The sequence below is a fragment of the Theropithecus gelada genome, chromosome 4 (assembly GCF_003255815.1).
Source record: "Theropithecus gelada isolate Dixy chromosome 4, Tgel_1.0, whole genome shotgun sequence".
NCBI classification, from domain to species: Eukaryota; Metazoa; Chordata; class Mammalia; order Primates; family Cercopithecidae; genus Theropithecus; species Theropithecus gelada.
In genome coordinates this window covers 38080021-38103104 of record NC_037671.1, presented here as the reverse complement: position 1 = coordinate 38103104, position 23084 = coordinate 38080021, and the positions used below count along the sequence as shown (strand labels likewise).

Here is a 23084-nt window from a genome sequence, read left to right as displayed (position 1 = left end):
AAAGAAAGAAAGAAAAGAGAAAGAAAGGAGGGAAGGAGGGAGGGAGGAAGGAAGGAAGGAAAAGCAAGCAAGCAGATTTAGAGCAGGCAGAAAAGAAAAACAGAGAAAAAGACGACTTAGGAATTCTATAGTTTACAGGTCAACTTTAGGGCTCTTTTTCCTTAACGTAAATGTGCACAAAGACCATGTTATTTCAATTTTACATAAACTTTGGCAAGTAGAGATGCCATAAAAGCTACGGAGTGCTCAAAAGGGGGTCACTTGCTTTGTTTTCTCCTATTCTGAAACCCCCTTTGCAAAATTATGACTGAAACAGTGAAAGAGATCTGACTTAACTGACTGCGTCTTGCTTCTAACCTCCTAGCTGTCCTTGTTCATTCCTAGGCATAAGCTGAACTAACTATGGGAGAAACTTAGTTTATAGTTTAAACAAAGACAGTAACAGCCCTTTCCCAAAGCAGACTTCATTCTTGCCTGGGGACTAGATTGCCTTGGTAGGACTAACATTAGCCACAAGATTAGAAATTATGACTTAGGAGTCATGCAGCTGGAACCTACAAGATTCTGATCCTCCCTAAACCACTCCTAAGATCAGGGCTTGAGATATTTTGCAGACCCTGCACTTGATGGATCAGCTGGCCCCACCCAGATCAATAAACTGGCTCATCTGATCTTGTGGCCCCCACCCAGGAACTGACTGAGTGCATGAAGGTAGCTGTGAGTCCCTATGATTTCATATCGGACCAATCAGCACCCCTGGCTCACTGGCTTCCCCCACCCACCAAGTTATCTTTAAAAACTCTGCTCCCTGCTGGGCGCCATGGCTCACGCCTGTAATCCCAGCACTTTGGGAGGCTGAGGCAGGTGGATCACTTGAGGTCTGGAGTTCGAGACCAGCCTGACCAACGTAGTGAAACCTTGTCTCTACTGAAAATACAAAATTAGCTGGGCATGGTGGCACGTGCCTGTAATCCCAGCTACTCGAGAGGCTGAGGCAGGAGAATCACTTGAACCCAGGAGGCAGAGGTTGCAGTGAGCCGAGATCACGCGATTGTACTCCAACCTGGGCAACAAGAGTGAAGCTCTGTCTCAACAGCAACAACAACAAATCTGTAAAACTCTAGTCTCCCGCACCTGCACAGCTGGCTCTGCATGAAATACTCTTTCTCCACTGCAATTCCCCCGTCTTGATGAATCAGCTCTGTCTAGGTAGTGGGTAAGGTGAAGCCCGTGAGCAGTTACATCCTGAGGGCTGTGTCACAGGCCACGGTTGCTCATATTTGGCTCAGAAGAAATCTATTCAAATATTGTACAGAGTTTGACTCTTTTCATCGACAGGTACTTAATTTTTGCTTTCCTTTTAGAAGCACATACAATGTCAAAGTTCTCTTTGCTATACTTCATTTGTGATGGAAAAAACTCCAGTCTTTTTCCTCTGTGAGCTTGGCTGAGACCAACTAGGGACAGGGCTGCTGGTTTTCACGGCTCCCTGCATGGACAGAAATCTCTCCTCCGGTGCCTCCGCCAGTCTCCATCTTGACTTGTGAGGAGGGAGTAGTGATTCCCTTCCCTGTGGCTCACCTCACAGAGGTCCCGGGGGGTGGAGAGCAGGTAAAGAGAAGGAAGGATCAGAGTGAGCTCATAGGAAAAAGTGGTTTCAAACATTGAGTTTTGTAAAAGAGAGAGGGGATAGTGTTGTTTCATCAGTGGTATTTCTGCATCGCTGGAACCAAATGGGTTTTTCTTTTGAGAGTCTCTTGGCTGTTCCTCCAGCTATTCCTCTACATTCCACACCCCAGGGATGTAAAGGTGAGAGGAAGTGGGTCATATTATATGGCTGGGCACCCACCATGTGCCAGGCACTTCCGAAGGCGTTCCACATGCATTGTCTTAATCATGGCCTCAGGAAGTAGGAGGCATTATCTCCCTAAGGTAAATAAGGAAAGTGAGGTTCAGGGAGCTTCACTTTCAATAATGTGTCTGAGGCCATGTAGCTCTAGTAAATGCTGAGTTTTGAAGCCAGCTTGGTCTGGATCAAAGCTGTGCTTGAGGCTGGGTACAGTGGCTCACACCTGTAATTCCAACACTTTAGGAGGCCGAGGTGGGAGGATTGCTTGAGCCCAGGAGTTTGAGACCTGGGCAGCTGAGGGGGAGGATTGCTTGATCTCAGGAGGTGGAGGCTGCCGTGAGCCAAGATGGCACACTGCACTTTGGCCTAGGTGACAGAGTGAGATCTTGTCTCAAAAAATTAAATTAAATTAAATTAAAAGCTGTGCTTGAGGCCTGGGCCTCTCAGTGGAGCTGTCTTCTACCTCCTGGGATGGAGAGGGGAAGGGCACGGGCCTCTGGCTGCCATGACTAGTCCTTCAGGAAAAGCTGCTCTGTTCCCATGCCTAAGCAAACTCAGGCAGCTGTGCCCTTCCCAGCTTCCTGAGGCCCCTGCTCCATCTGAGGCTGACAAGACCTCTTCATTCTCAGCCAGGACTAGCGACTGCTCATGCGCACACGTGGCCTTGGGTAGGGGGCAGCGTGAGTGGAAAGCTTAACTAAAGGTGTATCTGATGCTGGAATTGCAGATAGTAAGTGAGGTAGAAAGAAAAGGGGAGAGAGGCATTTAGGAAGGGCCTCCTAAGGGCCCCTGAGTCAAGCCTGCAGGCAGCCCCCTGGTGTGAGGGCAGGGGGAGGGTGCCAGAGTAAAAGCACACACACCCTGGCCGGCTGGGGGTTGCAGAACTGTCAGCCCCAGGGATCTGGGCCTGGTCTGGAATCCCCCGAGGAGACTGAAGGAAGGTTGAGGGGTGGGAGGCTGGGATCCTCATACCTGGAGTCTGACACTGCTAGACACCCGGGCTTGGGTGGGCCAAAGGCAAGACCTGACTATGGTGAGACAGAGAGGCCCCGAGTACACAGAATGTAAGCAGGCACTCACACCATAGGTGCCTCTCTTGCCTCAGACTCATCCAGGCACTGCCCAGGAGCTCAGGACACAAGGGCAGCTGCCCTTACCCACTGCTTATGTGGCATATGGGAATATACAATATAAATGTATTCTTATAATTGTATATAATCATGTTTATATATGTAACACATATAAATGTGTATTAATTCAACACTCACAACTCTTTAAATTATCCTTAGTTGACAGATAAGATGAAAGGCAGAATAGTTGGAACAGATAGTAAGTTTGCCTCACTAATAACTTGTACACAGTCCACACTCTTAACCATGATGCAACACAATTATCACCAACACAACACACACACACACACACACACACACACACGCAAAAGGCCACCAGGTACTCACCCAGCTTCCTTATCAGGACCGGCCCCCCAGCAGATTGGCCACAGCTGCACCTCTGCCCACGGCCAGCCCTGTGGGATGTAGGTGGGTCACGTGAGGTCAAGGCCCCTTTTATAGCCCCATCACCACAGCTGGCTCTGTCTCCTGCCACCCACACCAGCTGTCCCACTCGCCATGGAGAAGATCCTGATCCTCCTGCTTGTCGCCCTCTCTGTGGCCTATGCAGCTCCTGGCCCACGGGGGATCATTATCAACCTGGTAAGAGGGTCTTCAGGGAAGGGGCCTCCTGAGTCCCCAGGTGAAGACATCCTAAGCTTGGACCTTGACCTCTGATGTCCCCACCTGGACTGGCAGGGGCTGGGAGGAGTGGCATCTTGCATCCATCTGTTTACTTCCATGGCCTGTCGTATGCCTCTTCCCAGGGGCCACAGGAAAGGCTGATCAGCCCCTCTCCAGCTCCAACTGGAGCATGATCAGAGCAGCAGCTCAACCTGGCTATGAGGGACCTTTTTTCTTTCTTTCTTTTTTTTTTTTTTTAAGATGGAGTCTCACTTTATCACCAGGCTGGAGTGCAGTGGCGCAATCTCAGCTCACTGCAACCTCCGCTTCCTGGGTTCAAACGATTCTCCTGCCTCAGCCTCCTGAGTAGCTGGGATTACAGGCGCCCGCCATCACGCTCGGCTATTTTTTGTATTTTTAGTAGAGATGGGGTTTCACCATGTTGCCCAGGCTGGTCTCGAACTCCTGACCTCATGATCCACCCACCTCGGCCTCCCAAAGTGCTGGAATTACAGGCGTGAGCCACCTCGCCTGGCCCTATGAGGGAGCTTCACAAAAATCCAGAGCCCTGGGCTTCCATCCTGAGAAAATGCTTTGTGCCAATCATTCCAGCTTCTAACTTATGGTGGCATCTTACTGTGTGTCCAACACAGTTCGAGATGCCGCAGAGATGTTTGCTCATTCTGTCCTCGTAATAACCACTGAGGGAGGTGCTTTCATAGTCAGCCCTATCTTCAGACAGAGGGAGGGTGAGCAACCTGCCTGAGGTCACATAGCTGGAAAGTGGTTAAGCTGGGGCCCTGCGACTGGCCCACACCCCCTCTCCACCATGGGTCTTGGCTGGGAAAGCCCTTCCAGAACGTCCATAAGGTTGAAAGATTCTGAACTCTCTTAACTTGGGGCCATGGCTGGACTTGGAGGTCCAGGACCCTGGAGATGATAGATCAGATCTGTTGCGGGAGGAAGGAGTCTTGCAGGGAGAGGCAATCTTCACTGCCTCCTTAAAGGTGTGTGGGACCCAGAGAGATTTGGAGAGCCTGTCTAGGGGCCTCATGTGCACATTCCAGATGAGAACACTGAGGCTTGAGAGGCAGTGACTTGCCCAGAGTCACGCAGGGAGTTGGTAGTACAGCCGGTACTAGAATCCGGGGGTCCTGACCCTCTGTGCAGGCTGCTTCTCTGTCACCGCATGCCTACTTCTCATGTGGGTGGGGGGGGCACAGAGGCCACCAGACCCACGGGTTGGACTCCTTCACATACATCCCCAACAGGGGAGACACTGTTAGCAGTAGTGCGTGGTGGGTGCGGGTCTGAATGGAGAAGGGACCTGAGGGAGCGGGGCCTGGGCTGACTGGCTGCCCCTTGCAGGAGAACGGTGAGCTCTGCATGAATAGTGCCCAGTGTAAGAGCCAATGCTGCCAACACACGGGTGCGTTGGACCTGGCCCGCTGCATACCCTTGGCCAGAGAGAACAGCGAGTGTTCTGTCAAGGTGGGTGCCTGAGGATGTGGCATGGGTCTGGGAGAATGGGGAGGAGGGCCCTGAACACTTGTGAGTGGGATCAGGGAGGAGGGTCAGCCTGGACACTGAATGTTGAGGAGACGAGAGGGAGGTCAACAGGTGTCAAAGCACTTTCCCATCCCATCATCTCTCTTGACCCGAGTGACCAGTGAGATGGATGGGGGTGAGGATTTGTTATCCCCATTTCATGACTGGGTAAGTAGAGGCTCCCCAGAGAGATCAAGCCAGTAAGAGCAAATGAGCCACAGCAGAGGTCAGAACTGGGGTCTCTAGGGCCCACAGCACCCCTGGGGAGGTAGGTGGGAGAGGCACTCCCTGAAAACACAGGCTGGCCTACTGGTTCTATAGGTCAGGCAGGGGACAATTGATGTCCAAAGTATCCCCCCATAGCCTTGACTTCATTGGCTGTGTCTCTGCAGACGCTCTACGGGATTTACTACAAGTGTCCCTGTGAGCGTGGCCTGACCTGTGAGGGAGACAAGACCATTGTGGGCGCTATCACCAACACCAACTTCGGCGTCTGCCACGACATTGGGACACTGGACGCTCCAAGCAGTGAGACCGCCCACCCACTCCCATACCTAGCCCAAAATGCTGCAGGCCACTAGGCTCAGGGGCACCTCTCCCCCTGCTCCAGGGCATCTCCCGGGCTGGCCACCTCCTTGACCAGCACCTCTGTTTTCTGATTGGACTCTTCACAATTAAAGGCCTCCTGCAAAAATTTCCCAGTCTCCTGCATATTCTCTCTGAGTCAGCATCTTCTCTGAAGTTGCATCAGGCCTTTGGCCCACCAGGGCAGGCTTCAGGCAGGTCAGAAGAACAAGGGATGGGTCTGGGGCTGGAGAGGATGTGGCCAAACAGATTGGATACTGGAGACAAAGCTGTGAAGGAGGCCCAGCCAGCCTGGGAGGCCCTCCATTTCTGGGGAGCAGTCACGCCTACCTGGGATGCCCTCCTTGTCCCGCTGGTTCTCAGAGAGACAAGCGGGCACATGTGCACACACAGACACACACACCCTTGCGGGTAAGGAGTTTTAATGGCCCATGTTAGTCACCCTGCATCAGAGGCATCAGTGTCCTGGGCTCTCACCTCTTTTCTGGACACAATTATCAAATGTGACAGCTAGCTGACACAACTCATGTGTTAAGGGGTCAGACCACTCTCAATTGCTATGAGCTTACTCTCTGCCAGCAAATGCTCACAAGGAACCCAGGAGGGAGAATTTCTCATCTCCACTTTATAGATAGAGACCAAGTTTCAGAGAGGAGCTTGCCCAATTTCACATAATCAGAAAATGTTGGCACTCTACCATCTAACTCCACTGCCCCGCTTCTACGATTCCTTTTTTTTTTTTTTGAAACAGAGTTGCCCAGGCTGGAGTGCGGTGGCTTGATCTCTCGGCTCACTGCAACCTCTGCCTCCCAGGTTCAAGCAATTCTCCTGCCTCAGCCTCCCCTAGTAGCTGGGATTACAGGCGCCCACCACCATGTCTGGCTAATTTTTGTGTTTTTAGTAGAGATGGGGTTTCATCATGTTGGCCAGGCTGGTCTCAAACTCCTGACTGCAGGTGATCCACCGCCTCAGCCTCCCAAAGTGCTGGGATTACAGGCGTGAGCCACCGTGCCTGGCCTTATGATTCCTTTTTCTTTCCCAATTATTCACACTAAGAAAAATGGGTGGAAATTGTAGGGAATTTAATTTTGCCTTAATATAAAGATTGTATATGCCCAGGAGCCATCAAACATGAGTTACCTTAGGCAGTACTGAGGTTCCCATCCTCCAGGTATGCAAGCAGAAGCTCACCGACCCCTCGGTGGAGATGCCCAGAGAGTGAGGGACAGTGAACTGAATGAAACTTCTATGTTGCCGGGGGCGATGGCTCACACCTGTGATCCCAGCACTTTGGGAGGCCGAGGTGGGCGGATCACCTGAGGTCAGGAGTTTGAGACCAGCCTGACCAGCATGGAGAAATCCCATCTTTACTAAAAATACAAAACTAGCCGGGCATGGTGGTACATGCCTGTAATCCCAGCTACTCGGGAGGCTGAGGCAGGAGAATCTCTTGAATCCAGGAGGCAGCGGTTGCAGTAAGCCGAGATCGTGCCACTGCGCTCCAGCCTGGACAACAAGAACGAAACTCCGTCTCAAAAAAAAAAAAGAAAGAAAGAAACTTCCATGTGGTGCCGGCCCTAGGATCTTGCAGTTTTGTGATCAGTGAATCCCCTTTTAACCACAGGCTTATGAGTTAGGATTGCATTCAGCTGTAAGTTGCAGAAAAACCCAAGTAATTACAGCTGAAGCAAATAGGAACCTATATTTCTCATGAATCCAAATCCAACCTTCTCTTCAAGGTTGCCACATGCCTTAGGAGCAGCTCCTGACTTCATGTTCCCACCATACTCAAAGGCAGGAAGCATGGAGTAGTTGACGGCTGGGAAGCGGGGAGAAGGAGCAGAGAGTTTCTTCTTGCACACCCTCTTTTTTTTTTTTTTGAGATGGAGTTCCGCTTTTGTTGCCCAGGCTGGAGTGCAGTGGCGTGATCTTGGCTCCCTGAAACCTCCACCTCCTGGGTTCAAGCAATTCTCTTGCCTTCAGCCTCCCGAGTAGCTGGAACTACAGGCACCCGCCACCACGCCCAGCTAATTTTTTGTATTTTTAGTAGAGACGGGGTTTCACCATTTTGGCCAGGCTGGTCTTGAACTCCTTACCTCAGGTGATCCACCTGCCTCGGCCTCCCAAAGTGCTGGGATTACAGGTGTGAGCCATGGCGCCTGGCCCATGCTCTCTTCTTGTCTTTCCCCAAATGCTCAAGGCCGACTTCTCTTCATATCTCAGAGGCTAGAACTTGGTTATCTGACTACCTCTAGCTGCAAGGGATGCTGGGAAAGCAAAGGGAATAAGATCCTTCTCCTGGAGCCAGGCATATTGATGCCCAAACAATATTGGGTTTCAGTTGGCAGGGAAGGGGGCAATGGCTATTAGGAAACCAGGTAATGGTGTCTGTGAATTATGTGCTCAACAAGAGAAACTTTCAATACCTTAACCCAGGAGGAGTCTCAGGCCCTGAGGCAGGGCTGAGTCATGCTTCTTGGTGCCACATTCAGTCCTAGGGATCTGCATTCATGTCCTCTTCATGTGTTCACTGAATGACCATAGTGTGCCTGGCACCATGTTTTGGACTGTGGGGGGCATAAGGAAAATGTCAAAATGTCCCTGGTCTCCAAAAGTAAGTAGGCAGTTGGGCTTTGGGCTCTGCAGAAGCAAGTGACCAAGAGCCCAACCTTTATATAGCTTGCATTTTGTTTCCAACAGCCAGTACTGCTGTAGACTCTCAATTTCTGTTGCTTTTCAGCATCACACGCCTGCACAGCAGAGGCATAGTCTAACCACAGCTCAAAGAACCAGATGGTCCCAACTTACAATGGTTTGACTATTTTTCAACCTTATGATGGTGTGAAAGTGACATGTGTTCAGTAGAACATCAGTAAATTACATGAGATATTCGACACTTTATTCTAAAATAGGTTTTGTGTTATTTTGCTCAGCTAATGTAAGCATTCTGATGGAGCACATTTAAGGTAGGTTAAGCTAAGCTATGATGTCCAGTAGGTTAGGTGTATTAAATGCTTTTTTTTTTTTTTTGAGACAGGATCTCACTATGTCACCCAGGCTGGAATGCAGTGGCATGATCATGGCTCACTACAGCCTTGACATCCTGGGCTCAAGCGATCCTCCCCCCTCAGTCCCCCAAGTAGCTGGAACTACAGGTTTGTGCCACCATACCTGGCTAATTTTTTTTTTTTTTTTGGCCGGGGGTGGAGATGGAGTCTCTCTCTGTTGCCTAGGCTGGAGTGCAATAGCACGATCTTGGCTCACTTCAGCCTCCACCTCCCAGGTTCAAGCAATTCTCCTGCCTCAGCCTCCTGAGTAGCTGTGACTATAGGCGCATGCCGCCACATCCAGCTAATTTTTTTTTTTGTATTTTTAGTAGAGATGGGGTTTCACTGTGTTGCACAGGCTGGTCTCGACCTCCTGAGCTCAGGCAATCTGCCCACCTCGGCCTCCGAAAGTGCTAGGATTACAGGCATGAGCCACCAGACCCGGACTTATTTTTTTATATTTTTAGTGGAGATGGGGTTTCACCATGATGCCCAGGCTGGTCTTGAACTCCTAGGCTCAAGCAATCCATCCACCTCAGCCTCCCAAAGTGCTGGGATTACAGGCGCGAGCCACCACACTTACCCATTAAATGTATTTTCTTTTTTCTTTTTTTGGAGTCTCACTCTGTCACCCAGGCTGGAATGCAGTGGCACGATCTCGGCTCACTGCAACCTCCACCTCCCGGGTTCAAGTGATTCTCCTGCCTTAGCCTCCTGAATAGCTGGGATTACAGGCATGCGCCACCACACCTGGCTAATTTTTTGTATTTTTAGTAGAGACGGGGTTTCACCGTGTTAGCCAGGATGGTCTCGATCTCCTGACCTCGTGTTCCACCCGCCTCAGCCTCCCAAAGTGCTGAGATTACAGGCATGAGCCACTGTGCCCAGCCTAATTTTTGTATTTTTAGTACAGATGGGGTTTCACCATGTTGGCCAGGCTGGTCTCGAGCTCCTGACCTCAGACAATCCACATGCCTTGGCCTCCCACAGTGCTGGAATTACAGGCATGAGCCACCGCGCTGGGTCCAGAGCTTTTCAGCATGTAGTCTCATTTGTTTATTTTTGCTATTGTTGCCTGTGCTTTTGGTGTCTTATCCAAAAAATCACTGTCAAATCTAATGTCGTGTAATATTCCCCTATATTTTCTTCTAGGAGTTTTAAGGTTTCAGGTCTTATATTTAGGTCTTTAATCAATTTTGAGTTTATTTTTGTGTGTGCTATAAGATAAGGGTCCAATTCCATTCTTTGGCATGTGAATATTCAGTTTTCCCAACACCATTTATTGAAAAGACTATCCTTTCCCTAGGGTGTCTTCTTGGTGCCCTTGTTGAAACTTAATTGACTGTACAGGCTTGGGTTTATTTCTGGGCTCTGTATTCTCCCCTTTCCCTTCTAACTTCTTAGACATTGGGTATCTTTGGGAACTTCTTAGACACTGGGTATCATTGGGTTTCCAGCTTGCCATCTCTCCTTCATAGGTTTTTTCTGAATGGGGAGAGCTCATGTAACACAATGGAAGTCTGGTTATCAGTCTGATACAGTTAGTACAGGACAGCATATTCTACCAAGGTATGGTTCACATTGTTTTGCTGTGACTTACAAGGGGGTGTTCTAAGTACAACCATAGATTACCTCCAAACTCCCCAGCCCTTGCATCCTAAGCCCAACATCCAGGACCGCACGTTTGGCTCAGTTCTGGTGGCTGAATGTGGAACCTTAGGTCCAAAATCTGAAATAATTAACTCCAAAATGTAACCTGAATATAACAGGCACCACGCACAAACAAGCGAGCTATCATCTAACTCGAAAAGCCTCACCACATACTGAGACTTCCTAAAACTCCACTTGACTCATTCTCTCCCCAACCCCACACCACAGTCACTGCTCCAGTATTTCTTTCTCACTCTTTCCTAGGCTCTCCTTCCTTTCTTCTTTTCTTGTCCCTCTTTTCTCTTGCCTCCCAGAAGATTCAGATTCTGCACTTTCCAACTGTGTGACCTTGAACAAGTTGCTCAACCCCTGTGTCCCTACCTGCAAAACAGAGGTGATAACAGGACAGACTCCACAGGTTTGTTGTAGGACGAAATGAGATCATGTGCATAAGGCACCTAGAGCTGCCCCTAACATCTAGTAAGTGCTCCAAAAACATCATCAATTCTTCATACACATGGATGTTTGTGTACCGTCTTTCACATTTCTGAAATTCAAGGTCGTGGAACTGAAATATCACGTGTGAACTGGGCTTTCGGGGGGTAGATTACAGAGTGGGCTGAAGGCAGAAAGGGGTTGGGGTGGGAAGGGAGCTTTGGTCTCCTCCGGGGGACTTTCATTCATGCACCAACTGGGAAAAGACCCCAAGCCCAACAGTGTCCCTTCCTGCTTCCTCCCTCATATCACCTCCCGCCCCCCCGAAACCTGCACCATGCCCACCCCAGCCCAGCCCACCCAGGCCCCAACTCTGTGGGCAGCAAACATTAAAAAAGCTCTTTATTTCAATGATGGCGCATCACTCCTTCCCCCTTCCCTCCACTCAGGGCGGAGGCTCTGGGGAACAGGGCGGAGCACAGAGCTCTGGGTAGGGAGGACAGCAGGTGTAGGCGGAGGCAGCAAGAAGGAGGGAGCACTAGAAGAACATTTTCTTAGCCAGCTTCTGCCTTCCAATTTTCTCACAACGGCCATAGGCAATGGCCGACCATTTCTCACTCTTCCAATATACACAAGTCAGGTTCTGCAGGCAGGGACACTGTCTATATTGGCCAAAGAATGCCTGGGAAAGACAGGACTTTGACCTCGACCTTGCGGGCAGCTCGTCCCTGAGCCCCCAAGCCCAGCCCAGCCCAGCTCCAGGGCCTCCGTGCTTGCCCACAGCCAGGAGCCAGGGATAAAGGATAACTTGACAGCTGCTCAGAGTGGCACCTCTGGCTGCCTTCTCCAGGCTGGCTCCTGGATTGCTCAGTGCCCTCCCGGCTCCAGCCCTTGTAACCCTGCCTGTCACTGATCCATCTGCCTGTCCTAAGTCCATGGACACACCATTGTAAGGCCTCCATGTCTTGTCTTTAAATCCTTCTATGGGCAAATCCACTCCCTCCCCTACACACCCAGCTCAGAGGCTGCCTCTGCCCATCCTCCACTAGGAACACCCGGGGCCACAGCAGAACTCCTGTACTGGATGAAGACGGGGCTCTGGGGCAGAGGCCAGACCTAGCTGTGCCCATTTACTGTACTACTTTCGGCAGTTGCTGAGAGGACCCCTGGAGAATGAGAACCCACATTAGGGAGTGAAGCATCGCCTCCCCGCCCCCAACCAGGATTCCAAGATCCTAGGGTGGGCTGCCATTTTGGTTCCGTCCACAGGCTCCCCCAGAAGGCTTGGAGGTGCAGTCCCACGGGGGAATTCCAGGCTCCGGGACATTTCCGCCCACCTACCCTTCTTGCCTCCCCAGGAATCTGGCCCGCCCCGGCTCCCCCTTCCTCTGACTCCCCTTTGGCTCCCCCCAGGCGCCGATACCCACCAGCGTTTGACACAGGCTGCCCTCGGACCCCTTCTCCGCGCAGTGCGACTCGCAGATGTCTGGAGCCCGTCGGCAGCACCCAGTCTGGCAGTCCTGGTTCCGGATGCAAACCTCCTTGAGGTCCTGCAGGGAGGGACACGGCCCCGCCAAGCTCCACCGCCCGCCTTCCGCCCTTGCCGCCCGGGGCTTTCTCCCTACGGGGCTCTCCCCAGACTGTGTTCCCACCATCATCTCTGGCTCCTGCCAGGCAGGGCGGTCTCTACGTGGGGGCCAGGGTAAGTCTGTACAGATGGAGGGTACCTGGAGGGGACTGAACAGTTTTTAAAAGGTTTACTCCTGGTGCCCTCAACACAGGTTGCTTCTCATACACACCAGGGTGGTCTAGACTTCCCTGTCTCTCTCTTTCACTTCATTCTGCTGCAGTCTTCTCTCCCGAAAACTCATACTTACCCTTTCACCGGTGGCTGATGGTCACCTACATTCCCCCCACCCACTCCCCCCCGCCACACACATCAATGACCTCCACCCAGTATTGGGGCTTAGGACAGTAATTAACATTATTGATCACAGCCACCCATCATCTCTGACAATTTCAGTAGTCATTCAACAGGCAAATACTGAGCACCTACTGTGTGCCAGGCACTGTTCCAGGCACTGGGAATACAGCTGGGAACAACAAAAACAGAAATCCCTGTCCACCTGCAGCTGACATTCCGGAGCAGCACTGTCCAACAGAGCTTTCTGCAGTGATGAAAATGGGCTTTTTCTGCTCAGTCCAATAGCCACTAGCCACTGCTGAGCACTTGAAATATGGTAGTGCAACTGAGGAGCTGAATTTAAAACTTTTTTCTTTCTTTTCTTTTCTTCTTTTTTATTTTTTTTCTTTTGAGATGTAGTCTCGCTCCCATCGCACAGGCTGGAGTGCAGTGGCGCGATCTTGGCTCACTGCAACATCCACCTCCTGGGTTCAAGCAATTCTCCTTCCTCAGCCTCCCGAGTAGCTGCGATTACAGCCGTGCGCCACCATGCCCAGCTAATTTTTATATTTTTAGTAGAGACAGGGTTTCACCATGGGCCAGGCTGGTCTCAAACTCCTGACCTCAGGTGATCCACCTGCCTCGGCCTCCCAAAGTGCTAGTAGGATTACAGCTGTGAGCCACCGCGCCCAGCCCTCTTTCTTTCCTTTCCTTTTTTTTTTTTGGACAAGGTCTCACTCTGTCACCGAGGCTGGAGTGCAGTGGTGCACTTATGGCTCACTGTAGCCTCAGCCTCTGGGTTCAAGCAATCCTCCTGCCTCAGCCTCCCACGTAACTGGGACCACAGGCATACACCACCATGCCCAGCTAATTTTTCTATTTTTGTAGAGATGTTACAGGTAGTTAGACAGGCATGAGCAGGGTAGGAGAGGGCTCTCCCCCTCCCACCAGGAATGTCAGGTGATGGTTCAACAGTTATCACATTGCCTCTCCAAAAATGACAATTTGGCAGCTAGGCTCCAGGGAGAGACAATCTCCTAATGGTCCATAGCTGTTAACATTAAAGTGTTCACTGAATGCAGGGGCCAGAGAGAAGCAAAAAGGGCTTCCAGTAAAATCTCAGGTGTTGGGTGAGTGAGCCCGGGAACGCACATTAAGAGAAAAAATGGAGGAGTATGAATTTCTGTGGGCGCACTCCACTGGAAAAGGGAAGAAAGTCTCAGACGGGCATGCGCACAACTTCCTAAACACACTGCGTGTGCTCACTACCCAAGGGTAAGGAGGACACTGCACATGTGGTCAGCTCACCCTAAGGGAAGAATCAGGGGAGAGAGGCACGCGACGCTGGAGGTGGCCAAGGTTAAACACTGCACTTGTCCTTCAAGTTGCACACTTGGGACTCTTCCAAGTGTACTTTCCATTCTTTCCTGCTCTAAAGCTTTTTAATAAACTTCCACTCATGCTCTGAAACCTGCCTCAGTCTCTTTGTCTGCTTTATGCCCCTCAGTCAAATTCTTTCTTCTGAGGAGGCAAGAATCGAGGTTGCTGCAAATGCATGCAGATTCATTGCCAATAACTCAGATACCTTCCACCAGTAAGAGACAGGAGTCTCGCTTTGTTGCCCAGATTGGTCTTGAACCCCTGGGCTCAAACAATCCTCCCACCTTGGCCTCCCAAAATGTTGGGATTACAGCCATGAACCACCACACCTGGCCTGAATTTTAAATTTTGTTGAATTTTCATAAATTTAAATCTAAGTAACTATATGTGGCTAGTGTAAACCAAAAATAAAATTTGAAGCCTCCCACCACCACCAATCCACAGCCATCTCAATGGACTCCCTCCTTGGCCAGAGCACTCTAAAATTTAACCTGAAAGACTGGTTCAGGCCATGACGGGAAGTGGGGGCTGGACATGCCTCATTAATACCCCATTCAGCATTACCATTAACAAAGACCTTAAGTCTGATCAGAAACATGTACAATCTATTTTCTAAGAAGCCTGTTCCTGGAGGCTTCATCTGCATGATAAAACTTTGGTCTCCACAAGCCCTTATCTTAACCCAGACATTCCCTTCTGCTGATAATAGCTCTTTCGACCAATTGCCAATCAGAATATGTTTAAATCTACCTATGACCTGGAATGGAAGTCACATCCCCCACTTCAAGTTGTCCCGCCCTTCCACATTGAACAAATGTAAACCTTACATGTACTGATTGATGTACTATGTCTCCCTAATATGTACAAAAGCAAGCTGTACCCCAAAAAACAAAACAAAACAAAACAAAAAAAAGCAAGGTGCACCCCGGCCACCTGAGGCTGTATCACGGGTGTGTCCCTAACCTTGGCAAAATAAACTTTCTAAATTGACCGAGACCTGTCTCAGATATTTTGGGTTCACACTAGTAACTGCACTATTGGACAAGTAAAGCTCTAAAGAGGGAAGACAGGGAAGAGATACATAAGTGAAATGATACGGTGTCACAGATAAAACGTTGAGCAAAATAAGTCAGATTTTTTTTTTTTTGGAGATAGAGTCTCGCCCTATCGCCCAGGCTGGAGTGCTGTGGCGCAATCTCAGCTCACTGCAAGCTGTGCCTCCTGGGTTCATGCCATTCTCCTGCCTCAGCCTCCTGAGTAGCTGGGATTACAGGTGCCCACCACCATGCCCAGATAATTTTTTTTGTATTTTTATTAGAGACGGGGTTTCACTGTGTTAGCCAGGATGGTCTCGATCTCCTGACCTTGGGATCTGCCCACCTCGGCCTAAGTGCTGGAATTACAGGCACGAGTCACCGCACCCTGCACACCCCCCCTTTTTTTTTTTTTTTTTTTGAGACAAAGTCTCACTCTACTGCCCAGGCTGGAGTGTAATGGCACGATCTTGGCTCGCTGCAACCTCCGCCTCCCGGGTTCAAGCAATTCTCCTGCCTCAGCCTCCCAAGTAGCTGGGATTACAGGCATGTGCCACCATGCCAAGCTAATTTTGTATTTTTGGTAGAGATGGGGTTTCACCATGTTGGTCAGGCTGGTCTCGAACTCTTGACCTCAGGTGATCCACCTGCCTCGGCCTTCCAAAGTGCTAGGATTACAGGCTTGAGCTACTGCACCTGACCCAGATTTTTTTTTTTCTAAGTACATACTGTGTGATTTTATCATACAAAGTTCAAAATCAGTTTATAATAATGGAAGTCGCTGGGCACGGTGTAATCATGCCTGTAATCTCAGCACTTTGGAAGGCCGAGGTGGGTGGATCACGAGGTCAGGAGATCGAGACTATCCTAGCTAATGCGGAGAAACCCTGTCTCTACTAAAAATCCAAAAAATTAGCCAGGCGTAGTGGTGGACGCCTATAGTCCCAGCTACTCAGGAGACTGAGGCAGAAGGATGGTGTGAACCTGGGAGGCGGAGCTTGCAGTGAGCCGAGATTGCGCCATTGCACTCCAGCCTGGGCGACAGAGCGAGACTCCATCTCAAAAATAATAATAATAATAATAATAATAATAATAATAATAATAATGGAAGTCAGGAGACAGTTGCCTTTGGTTCTATTGACTAGGAGAGAGTGAGCCTTTTGGGGTGCTGAAAATGTCCTATATCTTGTTCTGATGGCAGTGATGAGGGGGTCTGCATAGATTCAAATCCATTGATTTCTATGTAAACTCAAGATTTGGGCACCTAGTTAGGTGTAATTTTTACCATATATGTTATATATATAAAGCAAGTAATATTTATATTATATATGTATAATCCTATTATGTGTGATTACGTGCTATAAAGAAAATAAAGCAGGAATGGAGGATTGGCTATAGCCGCCTCCCGGCCCCCCTGCTTCCCCCCCTGCCCGTGACCTCCCCCCCCTGCCCCCCCCCCATCCCCCTTCTCGCTTCCACCTCCCCAACCTCCTCAAGTCAGTTCTTCCCAGAACAGCTAGAGGAGTCTTTTTCAAAAGATAATTTCCACAATGTCATTCTCTGGATTCAAAGCCATCACTGGGGCTCTGAATCCACACCTGGCCTGACCCCAGGGCATCTGTGCTTGCTGGCCCTCTGCCCAGAGCACCCTGTCCTGCACTCTTTGCCCGGCTGTCTCCCACTCCTGCCTCGGGCTGAAGACTTCCTGGACACCAGCAGAGCAGTCCCCATCACCTGGTTGTACTTTGGTCACAACACTTATGACTCTCTGAAATCATCTTATTTATATGTTTTAAAAATAATTTATCTCCCCCTGCTAGCACCTCAGCTCTAGGACACAGATCTTCTGCTCTCATATTCACTGCTGTATTTCTTAGCCCCTTGGACTAAAGTCCTTACACATTGCAGGTGCTTTGTAATGTGTAAGGACTTTAGCAGGTGCTGAATGAATAACTGTTGAATAAATGAGAATATTGTAACTCTGTTCCATTTATCTCTCTGATCTCATCTCCCATGATTTCCACTCTCTCTCACTCCCTTTTGCTATTCCTTGAATATGTCAGCACATTTCCACCCCCAGACCTTTGTCCTGGCTGTTCCCTCCATCTGGAACGCTCTTCTCCCAGAGACCTGCCTGCTTTGCCCATTAGGAAGGACTTCCCTCCCTGTAGGCCTTTGCTAAAATTTCCCATTCTTAGTAAGCTCTTCCCTGAGCACCCCATTTAAAACTGCAAACGCTGGCCGGGTGCTGTGGCTCATGCCTGTAATCCCAGCACTTTGGGAGGCCAAGGCAGGTGGATTGCTTGAGGTCAGGAGTTCAAGACTAGCCTGACCAATACGGTGAAACCCTGTCTCTACTAAAAATACAAAAAAACCCCCCAAAATTAGCTGGGCACGGTGGTGGGTGCCTGCAATCCCAGCTACTTGGGAGGCTGAGGCAGGGGAATCGTTTGAACTCAGGAGGCGGAGGTTGCAGTGAGCTGGGATTGCCCCACTGCACTCCAGTCTGGGTGACAAAGCAAGACTCCATCTCAAAAAAAACAAACCAACCAACAAACAAAAAACCCTGCAAACCCCTCTCATACCACCACGTCCCTAGCTCGTTTCTTATTTTCACTTTCCTTGCTTATCACCTGAGATAGATACCATTATTAACAGCATCTATTGTAAGGTTTTACTTCTTTGCCTCACACACTACAGTGACTGCTCCACAAGGGCAAGGATTTTTATCTTTCTTGCTCACAGACCTATCACTAAATGTAGAAAAATAATTTACATATAGCAGGTACTCAATAAAAATGTGTTGCATGAGTGAATACCTGTCTCCCTCACCACATGTGTGCGTGGGCAGGGGGGCTCTCTCACTTTCACCTCTGTGGCAGCAGCACCTGGCACTGCCCTGGCACAGCTCCCAGGACCAGGGTGTCTTCTCGTTCCTCCGAGACATCCTCCACCCAGCACTCCCTGCTGCCCCCACTTCTGGCCTTCTCCCACACCAGCCTCCATGCCCACTCACTTCCCCAAATAGTACAGGCCTTAGGACAGTGGAGGAGGAGGTGACTGCACTCTCCAGCTTTCTTACCAAAAGGTTGTATTTTGTTGGAGAAAGCCCCTGGTGAGGAGGAAGAGAAAGGAGAATAGAAGGAACAGCAGCAGTAGCCACTGGGGTAGCATCATGGCCCACAAGTGGTGGCGGCTTTTCTAAGGTCCAGCAAAATATCCTGCACACCAACCATGTGGGTGTGCTCCCAGCTGTGGGAACACCAGGTAAAACCAGCACCCAACCCTGTCAGAATTTTCCCATCCTGCACAAAACTCAGGCTAGGCCAATCAGCAAATTCCACCACAATGATTAGTTCAGGCAGACTAAGCCAATCCAATCAGAACCGATCTTAGGATGTTTGCTGAGAATTGTGGAACAGAGATGTTTTCTTTCTCTGAAAGGCACAATATTGATGTACATGGTGGATTTGTGGTTAAGAGCCTGGCCTCTGGGGCAGGATTGTCTGGGTTCAAGTCTCAGTTCCAACCCTTACTCTAGGAGCCTCAATACCCTGTTTGTAAAATAGGGATAATTATAACACCTACTATAGCCCTGTTGTGACAGAAAGAGGAGTCAATACAGTTAAGAAAGCACTTTGGGCCAGGCGCAGTGGCTCATGCTTGTAATCCCAGCACTCTGGGAGGCTGAGGCAGGAGGATCACTTGAACCCAGGAGTTCAAGACCAGCCAGGGCAATATACTGAGGCCCTGTCTCTATTAAAAAGAAAGAAAGAAAGAAATTGGCCGGGCATGGTGGCACACACCTGTAGTCCCGGTTACTTGGGAGGCTGACGTGGGAGGATCTTTTGACCCCAGGGGGTTGAGGCTGCAGTATGCTGCGATTGAGCCACTGCACTCCAGCCTGGGTGCTGTCTTAAATTTTTAAATTAAATGAAAAAGAAAGCACCTTGCACAGTGTCTGAAACACAGGAAATGCTCAATAAATCCTACCTGTTATTAGGTGACACCTGGAATGTCTGTGAGTACTGGGAAGGAATTCAGCCTGAGAGCTGCTGGCTCTGGCCCCACCTGAGGGCTGCCCGACCTCTGGACTTCCACTTCTGATCACCAGGAAATCCCCTCCTCACCTAGACCAATTTGGGTTGGTTTTTAAGATACTTGCAGCAGAAACAGGCCTCACTGCTACCGCAATTATATGACCTAGGGCAAGTCATGTCGCTTCTCTGGGCCTCAGTTTCTTTGTCCATGCAGTGGAACTGACAATACCTGAGAGAGCGGAGGCATTGATGCACCAGGTCCCTTTCCCACCACAGGCATTTTTGCATTTATACTTTGCACATTCTCACCAACTCTCTAATGACCTCTACCCTTTTGTGCCCCCCAACCCGCCCCGTGAAATATTCAGATACCTCCACCTAGTCTCTACCTACCACACACCCCTTGATAGGCACCCCAACATACACTCTACAGGCATATTCCTCAATCCCATCTCTCCCACACAGCCCTCCAGCCCTCCAACCAGAGAATCGGCCCTTTCCCAGACCCAGCCCCTGCTCCACCACACCCTCCCTGCGCCATTCCCTTCCTGGAGTTCTACCCTGAGCTCCTGACAGAGCCAAATCCCATGAGAAGCTCATTCATGCCTCCAGTCTCCCCTTTTGCCTGCCCCCTAGACTGGTACAATCCCCACCAGGTCTCCTCGCCCAGAAAGTACAGACAGAGGCCAGGCCAGGAAGTGACTTTAATGTCTCAGGAGCTGGATTTGGTGCAAGTTGGTGGCACCCAGAGCCTCTGGCCCCAAGGGAGCAGTGATCAGTCTGCATCTTCCTCTAAATCATATGGCACCGGCTGGCACACATCAAGTCCTTGGATATGCATGTCAAGCCCACCCGGCAAGGGCAGATGATGTTGGTAGCTCCCTTGGTCTGCAGGGAGTGGGTATGAGAATTGGGAGTCACCAGAATGCAGGAAGGATGGGGACTTAAACTTCTTAGGGACCAGAACCAAGAGTACCAGGGCTGGAGTAAGACAGACCTAGGCTGTCTCTACAGCTTGTAACTGCATGACCTTCAGCAAGTCAATGAAGTTTCCTCATCTGTCAAATGGGGACAGTAATAGTAACCCACCTCATAGGGTTGTTGTGAGGACTAAATGAGATAGAGCAGATCAAGTGGTGATAATAAAAAGACCCTTTAGGCCGGGCACGGTGGCTCACCCCTGTAATCCCAGCGCTTTGGGAGGCCGAGGCGGGTGGATCACCTGAGGTCAGGAGTTTGAGACCAGGCTGGCCAACATGGTCACGTACTGATAATACAAAAATTAGCTGGGCATGGTGGCGCATGCCTGTAATCCCAGCTACTCCAGAGGCTGAGGTAGAGAAATTGCTTGAACCTAGGAGACGGAGGTTGCAGTGGGCCAAGATCACGCCATTGCACTCCAGCCTGGGCAACAAGAGCGAAACTCTGTCTCAAAAAAAAAAACCCTCTAGCCACTTCAGCTGTAGGGTCAGGCCATGGTAGGGGCCCTGCTGCTTCCTTAGGGTATTGTCATCTCCCCACATAGGGACATAGAGGCTGAGCCCACCCATCCTAGAAAGGTTTGGGCCCAGGGCCAGGTGAGCAGGAACAGGGCATACTTCTCCCTGCATTCCTAAAAATGAGTGACAACCATGCTGGTCTGCACGCTGTCCTTCCCAGGACCACACAATCTTCCCAACAGCCTGGTGAGGTAGGTACTTTAGCCTCTCCTTGTAGATGAGGAAACTAAGGCTCAGAGAGCCATGATGACCTGCTTGAGGTCACAAAGATAGGGTGTGGAAAAGTCAGGATTTAAACTTAGGTCCAACTCCAAAGCTGTGGTCCTGCCACTACAGCGCCATGCTCCTCTCAAGAAATCATGTCACTGTGGCAGAGAGATGGGGACTAGTAAGGGGAAGGTCATTTCCTACTTACCCTGCCTCAGTGATATGAGAGAAGAGATATTCATTCATTCAACAAGCATTTATTGGCTGGGCACAGTGGCTCATGCCTATATTCCCAGCACCTGGGGAGGCCCAGACAGGTGGATCACCTGAGGTCAGGAGTTCGAGACCGGCTTGGCCAACATGGCAAAACCCCATCTCTACCAAAAATACAAAAATTAGCCAGGCATAGTGGTGCATCCCTGTAATCCCAGCTACTCAGGAGGCTGAGGCACAAGAATTGCTTGAACCCAGGAGGCAGAGGTTGCAGTGAGCCAAGATCATGCCATTGCACTCCAGCCTGGGTGACAGAGCAAGACTCCATCTCAAAATAAACAAACAAAAATAAGCATTTATTGAGCACCTACTATGTGCAGACACTAAGCTGGGGGTAGGTGCTTCATAGATGAATATGATGCAATCCCTGCCCTTGAAGAGTTCTAATCACTGGGAAAGGCAGAGAAAATACATGGCCAGTTAGGAAGATACATGTCTGACCCCAGGGTACAGGAGCTCCAAGGAGGGAAGGCTTCTCAGAGGAGGTGGCTGGAGTTGTTTTGTACCATGAGTAGGAGTTTGCCAAGTGGAGAAGAGGAAGGGCACCCCAGACAGAGGTGAAAAAACAGGTGGGGCCAGGTGTTTTTTGTTTTTTTTTTTTAACCTCCTCTGCCCGCTTGCCAGAAGTTGCCCCATCCTAGGGCCTCACCTGGGGCAAGCAGATCATGGTTATTCTGGCCCTGGGGGCACAGAAGGCTCCACCGGATTCCAAGTCCATGAGGCAGCAGCCACTGTAGCACTCAGAGTGGTGGAAGCACCTGTCTGTGATTTTCTGTGGGGACAGGCAGGATGTCTGCCAGGCTGGGGACAATCCCTGAGTTGTGTGGGAGGGTAAGAGAGGGTTCCCACCATTGCCAAAGAGCCCAGGGGTCCAGGAGAAGTTATGAGGTTGTCGCCCCCTGGGGGGACTGGTCCCCCACCAGCCCCACCCCGGCCCCTCAGCAGGACCCAGGGGAGCAGAGGAGAGGAGGAGAGGGGGGTTAGCACTTTTCCTTCGGCCTCTCCTTTCCTGGACCGCCCTCACCTCCATGAGTCCCATAGGGTGTGTACCATTTTGCGGGGCGGGGTTGGGGGGTGAGAATGAGGGGACTGCAGGCTCGAAAAAGAGGGAGAGAAAAAGAAGAGGGGAGAGCCCTCGTGCCTGGAAGAATCACTAGACAGTGAGGCGAGGCGGAGGAAGAGGGGGAGAAACCAGAGCAGGCAGGGAGGGTTTGGCTGTGAGCACTTTGGGGAGGCAAGTGAGCCCAGGACTGAGGCCATCGGAAGAGGCACGGGCGGGGGAGGCGGGGGGAGCGAGGGTGCTGGTCATAAGCCAATTTCTCTCCCCTCGAGGCCGCCAGGGGAGAGTGCAGCGGCTTTTGAAGTCCGTCTGAGGATGCCCCAAGCTGCCCGCCTAGGTGTGGTTCCGGACCCACCTCTCCCTTTCAGGCTGCCCGGCGCCTTCGGGCTCCACTGCCCCTGCGGCGGGGCCACCCTCCCCTGCGGTCGCGGCGGGCTGGGCGCGTTCCCTGCCTCACCTTTTTATATTGCGGAAGCGCGCTCCAGAGGGGCATCACCGCCCCCGCCAGGATCCCCGCCACGAGCGCCAGGGCTGCGGCCATGGGCCTGGGCGGCAGAGCAGCGGCGGAGCTCGGAGGGGCAGCGGGATAAACCCTCTTCCCCGGCCACGTGACCCGGCGCCCCAGGCCGCCCCCGCGGAGGAGGGGCGTGGAGGGCGCGGACGGCTGTGGAAGGGAAGGAGGGAGGAACTGCGCTGAGGCTCTCGCGGCTGGGATTCTAGACTGTAGGGGCCTCCATACGTGTTACTTCCAAGTAGGAGCTTGAAACTGTAAGATAAAACTATGTTTTTATTGTATTTATTTATTTTACGGACGGAGTCTCACAGTGTCGCCCAGGCTTAA

The 23084-nt window shown here is 50.8% G+C and overlaps 3 protein-coding genes across 4 annotated transcripts; 1 reads left to right on the top strand and 2 right to left on the bottom strand.

Moving 5' to 3' along the window:
• Nucleotides 1-3418: 3418 nt before the first annotated feature.
• Nucleotides 3419-5827, top strand: CLPS (colipase). 2 transcript variants are annotated; one of them, XM_025382974.1, is made up of 3 exons: nt 3419-4210; nt 4242-5073; nt 5523-5827. In XM_025382974.1, exons 2-3 carry the CDS (start codon nt 4897-4899, stop codon nt 5709-5711), a joined length of 366 nt encoding a protein of 121 aa, XP_025238759.1. In that variant the 5' UTR covers nt 3419-4210; nt 4242-4896; the 3' UTR covers nt 5712-5827. The 2 variants fall into 2 exon arrangements, with proteins under 2 accessions (XP_025238759.1, XP_025238758.1); XM_025382973.1 differs by having other exon boundaries at nt 3428-3561; nt 4951-5073.
• A 5558-nt stretch (nt 5828-11385) lies between these two features.
• On the bottom strand, nt 11386-18341 carry CLPSL1 (colipase like 1). The gene is given in 4 exon segments (XM_025384535.1): nt 11386-11529; nt 12275-12397; nt 18247-18272; nt 18275-18341. Coding segments are annotated over 4 exon segments (360 nt in total).
• A 1555-nt stretch (nt 18342-19896) lies between these two features.
• Nucleotides 19897-22803, bottom strand: CLPSL2 (colipase like 2). The gene is made up of 3 exons (XM_025384278.1): nt 22701-22803; nt 21833-21955; nt 19897-20092 (listed from the first exon to the last, which is right to left on the bottom strand). Exons 1-3 carry the CDS (start codon nt 22782-22784, stop codon nt 19997-19999), a joined length of 303 nt encoding a protein of 100 aa, XP_025240063.1. The 5' UTR covers nt 22785-22803; the 3' UTR covers nt 19897-19996.
• Nucleotides 22804-23084: the final 281 nt, after the last annotated feature.

Coding starts and splice junctions, on each gene's coding strand:
- CLPSL2 (XM_025384278.1), bottom strand. CDS start 22,784: ATGGCCGCAGCCCTGGCGCTCGTGGCGGGGATCCTGGCGGGGGCGGTG. Junction 21,956..22,700: donor CGCTTCCGCAATATAAAAAG/GTGAGGCAGGGA, acceptor CTGTCCCCACAG/AAAATCACAGACAGGTGCTT. Junction 20,093..21,832: donor CCATGATCTGCTTGCCCCAG/GTGAGGCCCTAG, acceptor CACTCCCTGCAG/ACCAAGGGAGCTACCAACAT.
- CLPS (XM_025382973.1), top strand. CDS start 3,478: ATGGAGAAGATCCTGATCCTCCTGCTTGTCGCCCTCTCTGTGGCCTAT. Junction 3,562..4,950: donor GGGGGATCATTATCAACCTG/GTAAGAGGGTCT, acceptor TGCCCCTTGCAG/GAGAACGGTGAGCTCTGCAT. Junction 5,074..5,522: donor ACAGCGAGTGTTCTGTCAAG/GTGGGTGCCTGA, acceptor GTGTCTCTGCAG/ACGCTCTACGGGATTTACTA.